This window comes from Oncorhynchus nerka, linkage group LG22, assembly GCF_034236695.1.
Source record: "Oncorhynchus nerka isolate Pitt River linkage group LG22, Oner_Uvic_2.0, whole genome shotgun sequence".
NCBI lineage: Eukaryota > Metazoa > Chordata > Actinopteri > Salmoniformes > Salmonidae > Oncorhynchus > Oncorhynchus nerka.
In genome coordinates, this window is record NC_088417.1 from 105,420,630 (window position 1) to 105,437,356 (window position 16,727).

Sequence of the window (16,727 nt, forward strand, 5' to 3'; positions counted from 1 at the left end):
CTGTCTGTTGTAATGTTCCTGCTGTCTGTTATAATGAGTTCCTGCTGTCTGTTGTAATGAGTTCCTGCTGTCTGTTATAATGAGTTCCTGCTGTCTGTTGTAATGAGTTCCTGCTGTCTGTTATAATGAGTTTCTGCTGTCTGTTATAATGAGTTCCTGCTGTATGTTGTAATGTTCCTGCTGTCTGTTATAATGAGTTCCTGCTGTCTGTTGTAATGAGTTCCTGCTGTCTGTTATAATGAGTTCCTGCTGTCTGTTATAATGAGTTCCTGCTGTCTGTTATATTGAGTTCCTGCTGTCTTTTATATTGAGTTCCTGCTGTCTGTTATAATGAGTTTCTGCTGTCTGTTATAATGAGTTCCTGCTGTCTGTTGTAATGAGTTCCTGCTGTCTGTTATAATGAGTTCCTGCTGTCTGTTATAATGAGTTCCTGCTTTTTGTTGTAATGAGTTCCTGCTGTCTGTTATAATGAGTTCCTGCTGTCTGTTATAATGAGTTCCTGCTGTCTGTTGTAATGAGTTCCTGCTGTCCTAACGAGTTCAAATCAGTTTGTCCTCCAGGTGCCTTCAGATTGTTGAGTCAGCTATACAATCTAACGACCCAATGACCTGTGTGATGTCAAGGTTGATACAGTTAGCTAGGGAGGATGGGAGGGAGAGATGTTCCCCCCATACAGTCACACACACACACACACACACACACACACACACACACACACACACACACACACACACACACACACACACACACACACAGGGAGGATATGAGTGAGAGCTGTTCAGCTAGTACAGTACTCATTTCATCCTCCAAAATAAAAGCAACCTTCTACAGTGTTCTAGTCAATAACCAATACACATGATGAGGAGGAGGATGGGGAGGAAGATGATGAAGATGAGAGTACCTATGTTGAACTCTTCGAAGGTGATGGCAGTGGAGGCACTTCCGAGGGCGTTGAGGGCAGTGACGTTGACTCTGTAGGGGTAGCTACTGAACACCTCAAGGAACTTAACGTGACAGCGGTTCTTATGGACCGCATCCCTCGTTGCTTCTAGGGACTTCTGGTTGTGTCTGAGAGGAGGAGAGGAGAGGAGAGGAGAGGAGAGGAGAGGAGAGGAGAGGAGAGAGAGAGAGAGAGAGAGAGAGAGAGAGATAGGGAGAGAGAGAGAGATAGGAGAGAGAATGATAGGGAGTGAGAGAGAGAGGAGAGGAGAGGAGAGGAGAGGAGAGGAGGAGGAGAGAGAGAGAGAGAGAGAGAGAGAAAGGAGAGAGAATGATAGGGAGTGAGATAGAGAGAGGAGAGGAGAGGAGAGGAGAGGAGAGAGAGAGAGAGAGAGAGAGAGAGAGGTGAGGTAGAGAGGAAAAGAGAGAGAGAGAGAAGGTGAGGTAGAGAGGAAAAGAGAGAGAGAACGACGTGGGGGGACAATGTTAGGCAGTGAAAGACCGAGACAGGGACATTTAAAAATAAAATCTAAATTTCAGAGTATTTTTAAAGACCAGCAAGTTTCCATGAGCCAAGTTCCACAAACAGCATCATCATCATTGTTAGGTTCTAGCTGACAGGATGGTGAGATTCCGGGAGCTCCAGGCTGGTGCTCCAGGCTGGTTAGGGAGCCGGAGGGTGAGGTTTGCCGCCGGCCATCCCCAGGGGTATCATCTGGTCTGGGAACAGCGGGGCCTTCTCCTCTCTATCTCCTCTTATCAGCTCCCTCTGGCTAGAATACCATCTAAATGCTAACTTCCTCTTACTATGCTAGAAGGAGCTCAATTATCTTTATGCTAAAGCTAGATTCTAACTTCCCTCTTATCAAGGAGATGACGTTTATCTCTGTGTGTGAGCATTTAGAACTGCCACTGGGCCAATAGGAACTAAGACTGATGTTGTGATTCTATAATTAATTGATCTGACATTTTCTGAATTCAAATCCAGTGGTGATGTTGGTGTAATTATCTAATGACCAGCGGACCAGGATGTTATCAGGACCATAGTTTGTCGCACATGGATCTCTATTTCCTTTACAGCTCAATACCTCTGACCAGAGTCCTGGAAGTCAGCGGGCAAAGCAGCTCAATACCTCTGACCAGAGTCCTGGAAGTCAGCGGGCAAAGCAGCTCAATACCTCTGACCAGAGTCCTGGAAGTCAGCGGGCAAAGCAGCTCAATACCTCTGACCAGAGTCCTGGAAGTCAGCGGGCAAAGCAGGTCAATACCTCTGACCAGAGTCCTGGAAGTCAGCGGGCAAAGCAGGTCAATACCTCTGACCAGAGTCCTGGAAGTCAGCGGGCAAAGCAGGTCAATACCTCTGACCAGAGTCCTGGAAGTCAGCGGGCAAAGCAGCTCAATACCTCTGACCAGAGTCCTGGAAGTCAGCGGGCAAAGCAGCTCAATACCTCTGACCAGAGTCCTGGAAGTCAGCGGGCAAAGCAGCTCAATACCTCTGACCAGAGTCCTGGAAGTCAGCGGGCAAAGCAGCTCAATACCTCTGACCAGAGTCCTGGAAGTCAGCGGGCAAAGCAGCTCAATACCTCTGACCAGAGTCCTGGAAGTCAGCGGGCAAAGCAGCTCAATACCTCTGACCAGAGTCCTGGAAGTCAGCGGGCAAAGCAGCTCAATACCTCTGACCAGAGTCCTGGAAGTCAGCGGGCAAAGCAGGTCAATTAGAGGTCGTTGTGGATGATAAATGAGGGTTAATCAGGATCAGGGTGTTCTCTTTACTCAGGGTTAATCAGGATCAGGGTGTTCTCTCTACTGAGGGTTAATCAGGATCAGGGTGTTCTCTCTACTGGGGGTTAATCAGGATCAGGGTGTTCTGGGGGTTAATCAGGATCAGGGTGTTCTCTCTACTGGGGGTTAATCAGGATCAGGGTGTTCTCTCTACTGGGGGTTAATCAGGATCAGGGTGTTCTCTCTACTGGGGGTTAATCAGGATCAGGGTGTTCTCTCTACTGGGGGTTAATCAGGATCAGGGTGTTCTCTCTACTGGGGGTTAATCAGGATCAGGGTGTTCTCTCTACTGGGGGTTAATCAGGATCAGGATCAGGGTGTTCTCTCTACTGGGGTTAATCAGGATCAGGGTGTTCTCTCTACTGGGGGTTCATCAGGATCAGGGTGTTCTCTCTACTGGGGGTTAATCAGGATCAGGGTGTTCTCTCTACTGGGGGATAATCAGGATTAGGGTGTTCTCTCTACTGGGGGATAATCAGGATCAGGGTGTTCTCTCTACTGGGGTTAATCAGGATCAGGGTGTTCTCTCTACTGGGGGTTAATCAGGATCAGGGTGTTCTCTCTACTGGGGGTACTGGGGGTTAATCAGGATCAGGGTGTTCTATCTACTGGGGATAATCAGGATCAGGGTGTTCTCTCTACTGGGGTTAATCAGGATCAGGGTGTTCTCTCTAATCTGGGGTTAATCAGGATCAGGGTGTGTTCTCTCTGGGGGATAATCAGGATGGGGGGGTTAATCAGGATCAGGGTGTTCTCTCTACTGGGGGATAATCAGGATCAGGGTGTTCTCTCTACTGAGGGTTAATCAGGATCAGGGTGTTCTCTCTACTGGGGGTTAATCAGGATCAGGGTGTTCTGGGGGTTAATCAGGATCAGGGTGTTCTCTCTACTGAGGGTTAATCAGGATCAGGGTGTTCTCTCTACTGAGGGTTAATCAGGATCAGGGTGTTCTCTCTACTGGGGGATAATCAGGATCAGGGTGTTCTCTCTACTGAGGGTTAATCAGGATCAGGGTGTTCTCTCTATTGAGGGTTAATCAGGATCAGGGTGTTCTCTCTACTGAGGGTTAATCAGGATCAGGGTGTTCTCAGGATCAGTTCTCTACTGAGGGTTAATCTATTGAGGGTTAATCAGGATCAGGGTGTTCTCTCTACTGGGGGTTAATCAGGATCAGGTTGTTCTCTCTACTGAGGGTTAATCAGGATCAGGGTGTTCTCTCTACTGAGGGTTAATCAGGATCAGGGTGTTCTCTTAATCACTGAGGGTTAATCAGGATCAGGGTGTTCTCTCTACTGAGGGTTAATCAGGATCAGGGTGTTCTCTCAGGGTGTTCTCTCTACTGGGGGTTAATCAGGATCAGGGTGTTCTCTCTACTGGGGGTTAATCAGGATCAGGGTGTTCTCTCTACTGAGGGTTAATCAGGATCAGGGTGTTCTCTCTACTGAGGGTTAATCAGGATGAGGGTGTTCTCTCTACTGGGGGTTAATCAGGATCAGGGTGTTCTCTCTACTGGGGGTTAATCAGGATCAGGGTGTTCTCTCTACTGAGGGTTAATCAGGATCAGGGTGTTCTCTCTACTGAGGGTTTAACAGGATCAGGGTGTTCTCTCTACTGAGGGTTAATCAGGATCAGGGTGTTCTGGGGGTTAATCAGGATCAGGGTGTTCTCTCTACTGGGGGTTAATCAGGATCAGGGTGTTCTCTCTATTGAGGGTTAATCAGGATCAGGGTGTTCTCTCTACTGAGGGTTAATCAGGATCAGGGTGTTCTCTCTACTGAGAGTTAATCAGGATCAGGGTGTTCTGGGGGTTAATCCGGATCAGGGTGTTCTCTCTACTGAGGGTTAATCAGGATCAGGGTGTTCTGGGGGTTAATCCGGATCAGGGTGTTCTGGGGGTTAATCAGGATCAGGGTGTTCTCTCTACTGGGGGTTAATCAGGATCAGGGTGTTCTGAGGGTTAATCAGGATCAGGGTGTTCTCTCTACTGGGGGTTAATCAGGATCAGGGTGTTCTCTCTACTGAGGGTTAATCAGGATCAGGGTGTTCTGGGGGTTCATCAGGATCAGGGTGTTCTCTCTACTGGGGGTTAATCAGGATCAGGGTGTTCTCTCTACTGAGGGTTAATCAGGATCAGGGTGTTCTGGGGGTTAATCAGGATCAGGGTGTTCTGGGGGTTAATCAGGATCAGGGTGTTCTCTCTAAGTGGTATTAACTGCCTTGTTCAGAGGCAGGATGACAGATTTGTACCTTGTCAGCTCGGGGATTCGATCTTGCAACCAAAGCGGTTACTAGTCCAATGCTCTAACCACTAGGCTATGCTGCTGCCCTAAGGATGTGCATATACTTGGTACCATTTTGAAAGGAATGTAGGATAATTTAACACAATCGATCTGGTAAAAGATAATACAAAAAAAAAACATCATTTTCTGTATTTTTATTGTACCCTCTTCAATGAGAAAAGCTATAATATATTATTCCAGTCCAGGTGCAATTTAGATTTTAGCCACTAGATGGCAGCAGTGTATGCGCAACGTTTTAGACTGATCCAATGAAACTATTTATTTCAATACTGCCCAAATGTGTCTAATTTGTTATTTAATAACTTTTTATGTTCACAGTTGTGCACTCTCCTCAAACAATAGCACCGTATTCTTTCACTCTAATAGCTTCTATAAATTGGACAGCACAGTTAGATTAACAAGATAAGCTTTCTGCCAACATCAGATATGTTTATGTCCTGGGAAATGTTCTTGTTTACTTACAACCTCATGCTAATCCCATTAGCCTACGTTAGCTCAACAGTCCAGTGGACGGGGACACCGATCCTGACAAAGTTTTAATAAGGATCGGGGTGTGAATGATGGTCCATGGAGAGTTACCATTTCAGACAACAACAGGGTTCAGAGGGCCTAGTGGTTCTGTAAATTATTATGCAAATGAGATATATTGGCTGTAGAACATTAATGAGGTTGCTAGGAGACCACCTGCTGGGGACAGAGAGGCAATATGGTTTCCTCTCCCTCTCCTTCCCTGATCCCCCACACCAGACCCTGCATTGAAGGCAAAATAGGGTAGAGTGAGAGTAGAGAGAGAGCTGAGAGAGAAAGAAGAAGAGAGAATGAGAGAGATTGATTGACAGAGCTACCCTGTGCTCTTAAATACCTCTGAGAGAGAGGGAAGGAGACTGAGCGAGAGAAAAACTGAGAAAGAGAGAGAGAGAAGGAGAGATCGAGAGATAGAGCGAGGGAAAGATACTGAGAAAGAGAAAACAACAGAGGATGTGACAGAGATACCCAGTGTGTCCTCAGTGAGTCCTCTGAGGCATGGTGAAGTGGCCTCTTAGCCCCAGTACTCAGACAGACAGGCATACAGGCAGACCTCTCTCTAGACTCTTCTCTCTCTCTGTGAGAGACAGACAGACATCCCTCTCTCTAGACTATCCCCTCTCTGTGAGAGACAGACAAACAGACCTCTCTCTAGACTCTCCCCTCTCTGTGAGAGACAGATAGACCTCTCTCTAGACTCTCCCCTCTCTGTGAGAGACAGATAGACCTCTCTCTAGACTCTCCCCTCTCTGTGAGAGACAGATAGACCTCTCTCTAGACTCTCCCCTCTCTGTGAGAGACAGACAGACAGACCTCTCTCTAGACTCTCCCCTCTCTGTGAGAGACAGACAGACAGACCTCTCTCTAGACTCTTCTCTCTATGTGAGAGACAGACAGACCTCTCTCTAGACTCTCCCTTCTCTGTGAAAGACAGACAGAGACAGACATAACTCTCTAGACTCTCCTCTCTCTGTGAGAGACAGACAGACCTCTCTCTAACCTCTCCCAATCAGTGTCTCTCTCTCTCCCTCTCTCCTCTCTCTCTCTCGTGAACGAGATAATAAACAAAAGTGAAATAAACAATACAAATTAACAGCAACATTACACTCACAAAAGTTCCAAAATAATAAGTCATGTCAAATGTCATATCTGTATGCAGTGTTGTAATGATGTGCAAATAGTACAAAGGGGAAAATAAATAAACATAAATTTGGGTTGTATTTGAAATGGTGTTTGTTCTTCACTGGTTGCCCTTTTCATTTTGATAATTAGTGGGAATCAACCTAATTATTTTCTGCATGCATTATTTGGTGTTTTACTTTGTACACTGAGGATATTCTGCATGCAGGTTCTGGTAGTCTTTAATAGTTGATTCTAAGACCTCTCTCTCTTATCCATGTATCACCTGACACAGAGACAGAATAAAAGGTTCAGGTTTACAGCTCCACATCTCTTTCTCTATCTATCTCTCTCTCCCTTCTCTCTCTCTCCGTATCTCTCCCTCCGTATCTTTCTCTCTCTAAGGACTCCTTCCCTTAGAGATGACCCACCTGACATAGAACACAGAGAGACACAGAGAGACACAGGGAGACACAGAGGCACAGAGACACAAAGAAACACAGTGAGACAGAGACACTGTCACGCCCTGGCCATAGAGAGGCTTTTTATTCTCTACTTTGGTTAGGCCAGGATGTGACTAGGGTGGGCATTCTATGTCCTTTTTTCTATGTTTTGTATTTCTTTGTTTTTGGCCAGGTATGGTTCTCAATCAGGGACAGCTGTCTGTCGTTGTCTCTGATTGAGAACCATACTTAGGTAGCCTTTTCCCACCTGTGTTTTGTGGGTAATTATTTTTCCGTGTGTGTGTGTGTGTGTGTGCGTGTGTGCGTGTGTGCGTGTGTGCGTGTGTGCGTGCGTGTGTGCGTGCGTGCATGCGTGCGTGCGTGCGTGCGTGCGTGTGTGTGTGCACCTCGGTTACGCCACGTCCTTTGCTGTTCACCTGTTTGTTATTTGGTCGTTTCGGTTTCACTTTCATTAAAAGATGTGGAACTACATGCACGCTGGTCATTGGTTGATTTATGGCAGGGAGTTTGAGGATAGCGAACGTGACAGACACACAGAGACAGAGAGACACAGAGGCACAGCGAAACAGACATAGACTCACGAAGACAGAGAGACACAGAAAGAGAGACACACGGAGACAGAGACACACAGAGACAGAGAGAAAATAAAATAAATAAAAGGTTTTGCTTCTTACTGGACGTTGACATCGAAGTCTGTGGGTATGGAGGTGGGGTGCTGAAGGTGCCAGCTACAGTAGAAGCCTTTAGGGTAGGTGTTGGAGCGACACATCACCGTGGGTTCCCTAGGGGAAGCTGGAGAGACAGGCACAACAGAAGACGGGATAGTGAGTTTCTTTCATTCTTTGTCAGGTGAGAAAATACAGAGAGAGCATGGAGACATAGGGAGAGAGAAAAAGAGCAGGACAGAGAGAGCATGGAGACATAGGGAGAGAGAAAAAGAGCAGGACAGAGAGAGCATGGAGACATAGGGAGAGAGAAAAAGAGCAGGACAGAGAGAGCATGGAGACATAGGGAGAGAGAAAAAGAGCAGGACAGAGAGAGCATGGAGACATAGGGAGAGAGAAAAAGAGCAGGACAGAGAGAGCATGGAGACATAGGGAGAGAGAAAAAGAGCAGGACAGAGAGAGCATGGAGACATAGGGAGAGAGAAAAAGAGCAGGACAGAGAGAGCATGGAGACATAGGGAGAGAGAAAAAGAGCAGGACAGAGAGAGAAAAGAGAGGGAAGATAAGATAGGTAGGTAGGTAGGTAGGTAGAGAGGTAGGGAGGGAGGGAGGTATGAAGATGTAAGGGAAAATAACAACACCACAGGACAGCAACACCGCAGCACCCCATCACCACATCATCCCAGCACCACATCACCCCAGCACCACATCACCCCATCACCACACCACCCCAGCACTACATCAACTCAGCACCACATCACCCCAGCACCCCATTACCCCAGCACCCCATCAACTCAGCACCACATCACCACAGGATCACATCTCCACAGGACCACATCACCACATCACCCCAGCACCACATCACCCCAGCACCACATCACCCCAGCACCACATCACCACAGCACCACATCACCCCAGCACCACATCACCATAGGACCACATCACCACAGCACCACATCACCCCAGCACCACATCACCATAGGACCACATCACCACATCACCCCAGCACCACATCACCCCAGCACCCCAGCACCACATCACCACAGGACCACATCACCACATCACCACAGGACCACAGGACCACAGGACCACATCACCACAGGACCACATCACCACAGGACCACAGGACCACAGGACCACATCACCACAGGACCACAGGACCACATCACCACAGGACCACAGGACCACATCACCACATCACCCCATCACCACAGGACCACAGGACCACAGGACCACATCACCACAGGACCACATCACCACATCACCCCATCACCACAGGACCACAGGACCACAGGACCACATCACCACAGGACCACATCACCACAGGACCACAGGACCACATCACCACAGGACCACAGGACCACATCACCACAGGACCACAGGACCACATCACCACATCACCCCATCACCACAGGACCACAGGACCACAGGACCACAGGACCACATCACCACAGGACCACAGGACCACATCACCACAGGACCACAGGACCACAGGACCACATCACCACATCACCCCATCACCACAGGACCACAGGACCACAGGACCACATCACCACAGGACCACAGGACCACATCACCACAGGACCACAGGACCACATCACCACAGGACCACAGGACCACATCACCACAGGATTTGGATTTCATATAACGGACATACACAAAATAGTCCTAACTGGTGAAGTGAAATAAAAAAAAGGACTTGTTTAAAAAAATAACAAATAAAAGTGGTGAGTGCATGTGTATTCACCCTCTTTGCTATGATGCCCCTAAATAAGATCTGGTGCAACCAATTACCTTCAGAAGTCACCTAATTAGTTAAATAAAGTCCACCTGTGTGCAATCTAAGTGTCACATGATCTGTCACATGATATCAGTATATATACACCTGTTCTGAGTCTGCAACACCACCAAGCAAGGGGCACCATGAAGACCAAGGAGCTCTTCAAACAGGTCAGGGACAAGTTGTGGAGAAGTAGAGATCAGGGTTGGGTTATAAAAAAATATTAGCAACTTTGAACATCACACGGAGTACCATTAAATCCATTATCAAAAAATGGAAAGAATATGGCACCACAACAAACCTGCCAAGAGAGGGCCGCCCACCAAAACTCATGGACCAGGCAAGGAGGGCATTAATCAGAGAGGCAACAGAAACCAATGATAACCCTGAAGGAGCTGCAAATCTCCACAGCGGAGATTGGAGTATCTGTCCATAAGACCACGTTAAGCCGTACACTCCACAAAGCTGGGCTTTACGGCAGTGGCCAGAAAAAAATACATATTTTCAAGAAAAAAAAAAGAAAAAAAAACATTTGGTGTTTGCCAAAATGCATGTGGGAGACTCCCTTAACATATGGAAGAAGCTACTTCAGTCAGATGAGACCAAAATAGAGCTATATGGCCATCAAGGAAAACGCTATGTCTGGCACAAACCCAACACCTCTCATCACCCTGAGAACACCATCTCCACAGTGAAGCATGGTGGTGGCAGCATTATGCGGTGGGGATGTTTTTCATTGGCTGGGAAAATGGTTAGAATTGAATAATGGAAGGCTCTAAATACAGGGAAATTCTTGAGGGAAACCTGCGTCAGTCTTCCAGAGATTTGCGACTGGGACGAAGGTTCACCTTCCAGCAGAACAATGACACTAAGCATAGTTCTAAAGCAACACTTGAGTGGTTTAATTAAGGGAAGCATTTAAATGTATTGGAATGGCCTACTCAAAGTGCAGATCTCAATCCAATTGAGAATCTGTGGTATGACTTAAAGATTGCTGTACACCAGCAGAACCTATCCAACTTGAAGGAGCTGGAGCAGTTTTGCCTTGAAGAATGGGCAAACATCCCAGTGGCTAGATGTGCCAAGCTTATAGAGACATACCCCAAGAGACTTGCAGCTGTAATTACTGCAAAAGTTGGCTATTACCTCTACTGTATTAAGCTTCCTATACCACTACATCTACTGTATTAAGGCTCTACATCTGTTCTCTATTAGACTAGTAGTGCTGCTTTGGATACCATCAACCTCTTGCAGTCTCTAAGGGTGAAACACAGGGTTCAATTCTCGGGCTGTCTCTTTTCTCTGTATATATCAACTATGTTGCTCTTGTTGGATACTCTGATCCACCTCTACGCAGACGACACCATGCGCATTTTCGCAGCTTTTTGTTAAAAATCGCGCAACATTTCAGCGTCCTGCTACTCATGCCAGGAATATAGTATATGTATATGATTAGTATGTGTGGATAGAAAACACTCTGACGTTTCTAAAACTGGTTAAATCACGGCTGTGACTATAACAGAACGTGCGTTTCATCGAAAAGCGCAGGAAAATCTGATCACTGAAAACTGGAAAATATATCAATGCGCCACTTGCATGTATTTGGAAACCAAATTACATGGAGCCAAGATTGCAAATCCTACAGATTCCACACCAGTCTTGTCATTTGCCTGGGCTTTGTTTCTTTGTCAAACGAACAAGAGACAGCCCATTTCTTCCGGTCTCCGACAGGATGTTTTGGTTGAGAAATATCCGGACATGATTTCAAGACGTGGAACTATTGAATATACATCGCCCCGTGATCAATTTGATAGATGATTAACGTTTACTAATACCTAAAGTTGCATTACAAAAGTATTTCGAAGTGTTTTGTGAAAGTTTATCGTCAACTTTTTTAATTAAAAAAAATGACGTTGCGTTATAAAACGCTGTTTTTTCCTTGATCACACAGTCTTCATAGATCGATATCTAGGCTATATATGGACCGATTTAATCGAAAAAAAAAGACCCAATAGTGATGTTTATGGGACATCTAGGAGTGCCAACAAAGAAGCTAGTCAAAGGTAATGAATGTTTTATATTTTATTTCTGCGTTTTGTGTAGCGCGGGCTACCGCAAAATCTGTTGTTTAGGTGACGTTGCGCTATTTAGGGGGGTGCATGTTATCAGATAATAGCTTCTCATGCTTTCGCCGAAAAGCATTTTACAAATCTGACTTGGTGGCTAGATTCACAACGAGTGTAGCTTTAATTCAGTACCTTGTATGTGTGTTTTAATGAAAGTTTGAGTTTTATCAAAAACTATAGGTGGCGCTCTTGAAATTTCCGCTGATTTGATCCCGACAGCGGAACCAACTCCATAACAAGTTTTTAACTAACCTCCATACGAGCTTCAATGCCATACAACACTCCTTCCGTGGCCTCCAACTGTTCTAAAATGCTAGTAAAACCAAATGCATGCTTTTCAACTGTTTGCTGCCCGCACCCTGCCCGCCCGACCAGCATCACTACTCTGTACGGTTCTGACTGAATATGTGGACAACTACAAATACCTAGGTGTCTGGCTAGACTGTAAACTCTCCTTCCAGACTCATATTAAACACCTCCAATCCAAAATTAAATCTAGAATTGGCTTCCTACTTTGCAACAAAGCCTCCTTCACCCACACCACCAAACATAGTCAGTTTTACAAGGGTATCTTACCGATCCTCAACTTCGGCGATATCATTTACAAAATAGCTTCCAATACTCTACTCAGCAAACTGGATGCAGTCTATCATAGTGCCATCCATTTTGTCACCAAAGCCCCTTATACCACCCACCACTGCGACCTGTATGCTCTAGTCGGCTGGCCCTCGCAACATATTCGTCGCCAGACCCACTGGCTCCAGGTCATCTATAAGTCCATGGTAGGTAAATCTCCTCCTTATCTCAGTTCACTGGTCACGATAATAACACCCACCCGTAGCACACGTTCCAGCAGGTATATCTCACTGATCATCCCCAAAGCCAACACCTCATTTGGCCGCCTTTCCTTCCAGTTCTCTGCTGCCAATGACTGGAACGTATTGCAAAAATCACTGGAGCTGGAGACTTACATTTCCCTCACTAACTTTAAACATCAGCTATCTGATCAGCTAACCGATCACTGCAGCTGTACATAGTCCATCTCTAAATAGCCCACCCAATTTACCTACCTCATCCCCATATTGTTCTTATGTACTTTTCTGTTATTTTGCACACCAGTATTTCTACTTGCACATCATCATCTGCTCATCTATCATCCCAGTGTTAATCTGCTAAATTGTAATTACTTTGCTACTATGGACTATTTATTGCCTTACCTCCTCTCGCCATTTGCACACACTGTATATAGACTTAATATTATTTTTCTATTGTATTATTGACTGTATGTTTGTTTATTACATGTGTAACTCTGTGTTGTCGATGCTTTGCGTTATCTTGGCCAGGTCTCAGTTGTAAACGAGCACTTTTTCTCAACTAGCTTACCTGGTTAAATAAAGGTGACATTAAAAATGTAAGTAATCGAACAGAACATTATTTTGGAGAGATTGGAAACCCAAATTGGTCTACACGGACATGTTCTGGCCTGGTTTAGATCTTATATGTCGGAAAGATATCAGTTTGTCTCTGTGAATGGTTTGTCTTCTGACATATCAACTGTAAATGTCAGTGTTCCTCAAGGTTCCGTTTTAGGACCACTATTGTTTTCACTATATATTTTACTTCTTGGTAATTTGGTAATTTGGAAACATGATGTTAACTTTCACTGCTGTGCAGATGACACACAGCTGTACATTTCGATGAAACATGGCGAAGCCCCAAAATTGCCCTCCCTGGAAGCCTGTGTTTCAGACATAAGGAAGTGGATGGCTGAAAATGTTCTACTTTTCAACTTGGACAAAACAGAGATGCTTGTTCTAGGTCCCAAGAAACAGAGAGATCTTCTGTTGAATCGGACAATTCATCTTAATGGTTGTACAGTCGTCTCAAATAAAATTGTGAAGGACCTCTGCGTTACTCTGGACCCTGATCTCTCTTTTGACGAACATATCAAGACTGTTTCAAGGACAGCTTTTTTTCATCTTCATAACATTGCAAAAATCATGAACTTTCTGTCCAAAAATGATGCAGAAAAATGTATCCATGCTTTTGTTACTTCTAGGTTAGACTACTGCAATGCTCTACTTTCTGGCTACCCGGATAAAGCTCTAAATAAACTTCAGTTAGTGCTAAACACGGCTGCTAGAATCTTGACTAGAACCCCAAAAATTTGATCATATTACTCCAGTGCTAGCCTCTCTACACTGGCTTCCTGTCAATGCAAGGGCTGATTTCAAGGTTTTACTGCTAACCGCCAAAGCATTACATGGGCTTGCTCCTACCTATCTGTCTGATTTGGTCCTGCCGTACATACCTACATGTTCGTTACGGTCACAAGAAGCAGGCCTCCTTACTGTTCCTAGAATTTCTAAGCAAACAGCTGGAGGCAGGGCTTTCTCCTATAAAGCTCCATTTATATGGAATGGTCTGCCTACCCATGTGAGAGACGGTCTCAACCTTTAAGTCTTTATTGAAGACTCATCTCTTCAGTAGGTCCTATGAGTGTAGTCTGGCCCAGGGGTGTGAAGGTGAACGGAAAGGCACTGGAGCAACGAACTGCCCTTGCTGTCTCTGCCTGGCAGGTTCCCCTCTCGCCTCTGGGATTATCTGCCTCTAATCCTATGACAGGGGCTGAGTCATTGGCTTGCTGGTGCTCTTCCATGCCGTCCCTAGGAGGGGTCACTTGAGTGGGTTGAGTCACTGACGGGATCTTCCTGTCCGGGTTGGCGCTCCCTCTTTGGGCTGTGCCGTGGCGGAGATCTTTGTGGGCTATATTCGGCCTTGTCTCAGGATGGTAAATTGGTGGTTGGAAATATCCCTCTAGTGGTGTGGGGGCTGTGCTTTGGCAAAGTGGTTGGGGTTATGTCCTGCCTGTTTGGCCCTGTCCAGGGGTATCGTCGTATGGGGCCACGGTGTCCTCCGACCCCTCCTGTCTCAGTCTCCAGTATTTATGCTGCAGTAGTTTGTGTCAGGGAGCTAGGGTCAGTCTGTTATATCTGGAGTATTTATCCTGTCTTATCCGGTGTCCTGTGTGAATTTAAGTATGCTCTCTCGAATTCCCTCTCTCTTTCTCTTATTTTCTTTCTTTCTCTCTCTATTTATTAATTTCTCTCTCTCGGAGGACCTGAGCCCTAGGACCATGCCCCTGGCATGATGACTCCTTGCTGTCCCCAGTCCACCTGGTCGTGCTGCTGCTCCAGTTTCAACTGTTCTGCCTGCGGCTATGGAACCCTGACCTATTCACCGGACGTGCTACCTGTCCCAGACCTGCTGGTTTCAACTCTCTAGAGACAGCAGGAGCGGTAGAGATACTATGAATGATTGGCTATGAAAAGCCAACTGACATTTACTCCTGAGGTGCTGACCTGTTGAACCCTCGACAACCACTGTGATTATTATTATTTGGCCATGCTGGTCATCTATGAACATTTGAACATCTTGGCCATGTTCTGTTATTATCTCCCCCAGGCACAGCCAGAAGAGGACTGACCACCCCTCATAGCCTGGTTCATCTCTAGGTTCATTCCTAGGTTTTTTCCTTTCTGGGGAGTTTCCATAGCCACCGTGCTTCTACAACTGCATTACTTGCTGTTTGGGGTTTTAGGCTGGGTTTCTGTACAGCACTTTGTGACATCAGCTGATGTAAGAACGGCTTTATAAATACATTTGATTGATTAAGCTGCCCGCTCTCCAGGACATCTATAGCACCCTTTGTCAAAGGAAGGCCAAGAAGATCATCAAGGACCTCACTGTAAGAAAATGCCTGCCCACTCCCCTTCCACTCTCCCTTCACTCTCCTCAACTCCTCCCCCACTACCCATCCACTCTCCTCCACTCTCCTCCACTCCCCGTCCACTCCCCTCCCCTCCACTTAACTTCCCCTCCACTCCCTCCTCCACTCTCCCCTCCAATCCCTCCTCCACTCCCTCCTCCACTCTCCTCTCCTCCACACTCCTCCACTCCACTCCCCCTCCACTCTCCTTTCCTCCACTCTCCTCTCCTCCACTCCCCCTTCACTCCCTCCTCCACTCTCCTCTCCTCCACTCTCCTCAACTCCCCCTCCACTCCCTCCTCCACACTCCTCCAGTCCCTCTCCACTCTCCTCTCCTCCACACCCTCTCCACACTCCTCCACTCCCACTCCACTCTCCTCTCCTCCACTCCCTCTCCACTCCTCCCGTCTCAATCGCACCCAATTAACCAACATTCTGACAGTCAGTAGTTTGGGGCATCTCAGTCAATCAGATTCTAAACACAGCCGCCAGAATTACTTTTTCTCCAGAGAATAACTACAGATCATACCACCCTGAAGTTCCACCCATCAGATCATACCACCCTGAAGTTCCACCCATCAGATCATACCAACCTGAAGTTCCACCCATCAGATCATACCACCCTGACGTTCCACCCATCAGATCATACCACCCTGAAGTTCCACCCATCAGATCATACCACCCTGAAGTTCCACCCATCAGATCATACCACCCTGACGTTCCACCCATCAGATCATACCACCCTGAAGTTCCACCCATCAGATCATACCACCCTGACGTTCCACCCATCAGATCATACCACCCTGAAGTTCCACCCATCAGATCATACCAACCTGAAGTTCCACCCATCAGATCATACCACCCTGAAGTTCCACCCATCAGATCATACCACCCTCACGTTCCACCCATCAGATCATACCACCCTGAAGTTCCACCCATCTCAATCTCACTCATTGAACCAACACTCCAATTGAGGGCATCTCAATATAATCAGCTTCTATAAACTCAATTGCCTGCTTCGCCAATGTCTAAGTACTCAGATAAGTCAGGATTTATTGGCATCAATCAATCTAACTTCACAAATTCCACAACACTTAAAAGTTGAAGAACATTGAATAACTTTATTGATTACTGGAAACGTTACGCTACAGACTGACCACATCAGAGGGGAAAAGGGAAGTGGAAAACATTGTTGTGAATGAATGGGAATTGTGTTGTTTCTGTGTAGTGATTTATTCTGAGCAGCAGGTCCCATTCA

The 16,727-nt window shown here is 46.3% G+C and overlaps 1 protein-coding gene across 1 annotated transcript in view; it reads right to left on the bottom strand.

Annotated features, from left to right (window-relative positions):
* cntfr (ciliary neurotrophic factor receptor) overlaps positions 1-16,727 on the bottom strand; it is a 663,571-nt gene that overhangs the window by 97,579 nt on the left and 549,265 nt on the right. Inside the window, exons 4-5 of the mRNA XM_065007697.1 lie at positions 7,804-7,921; positions 902-1,068 (exon numbers count right to left, since the gene is read on the bottom strand). Coding sequence (XP_064863769.1) covers positions 902-1,068; positions 7,804-7,921 — 285 coding nt within the window. The remainder of the gene's footprint in view (positions 1-901; positions 1,069-7,803; positions 7,922-16,727) is intronic.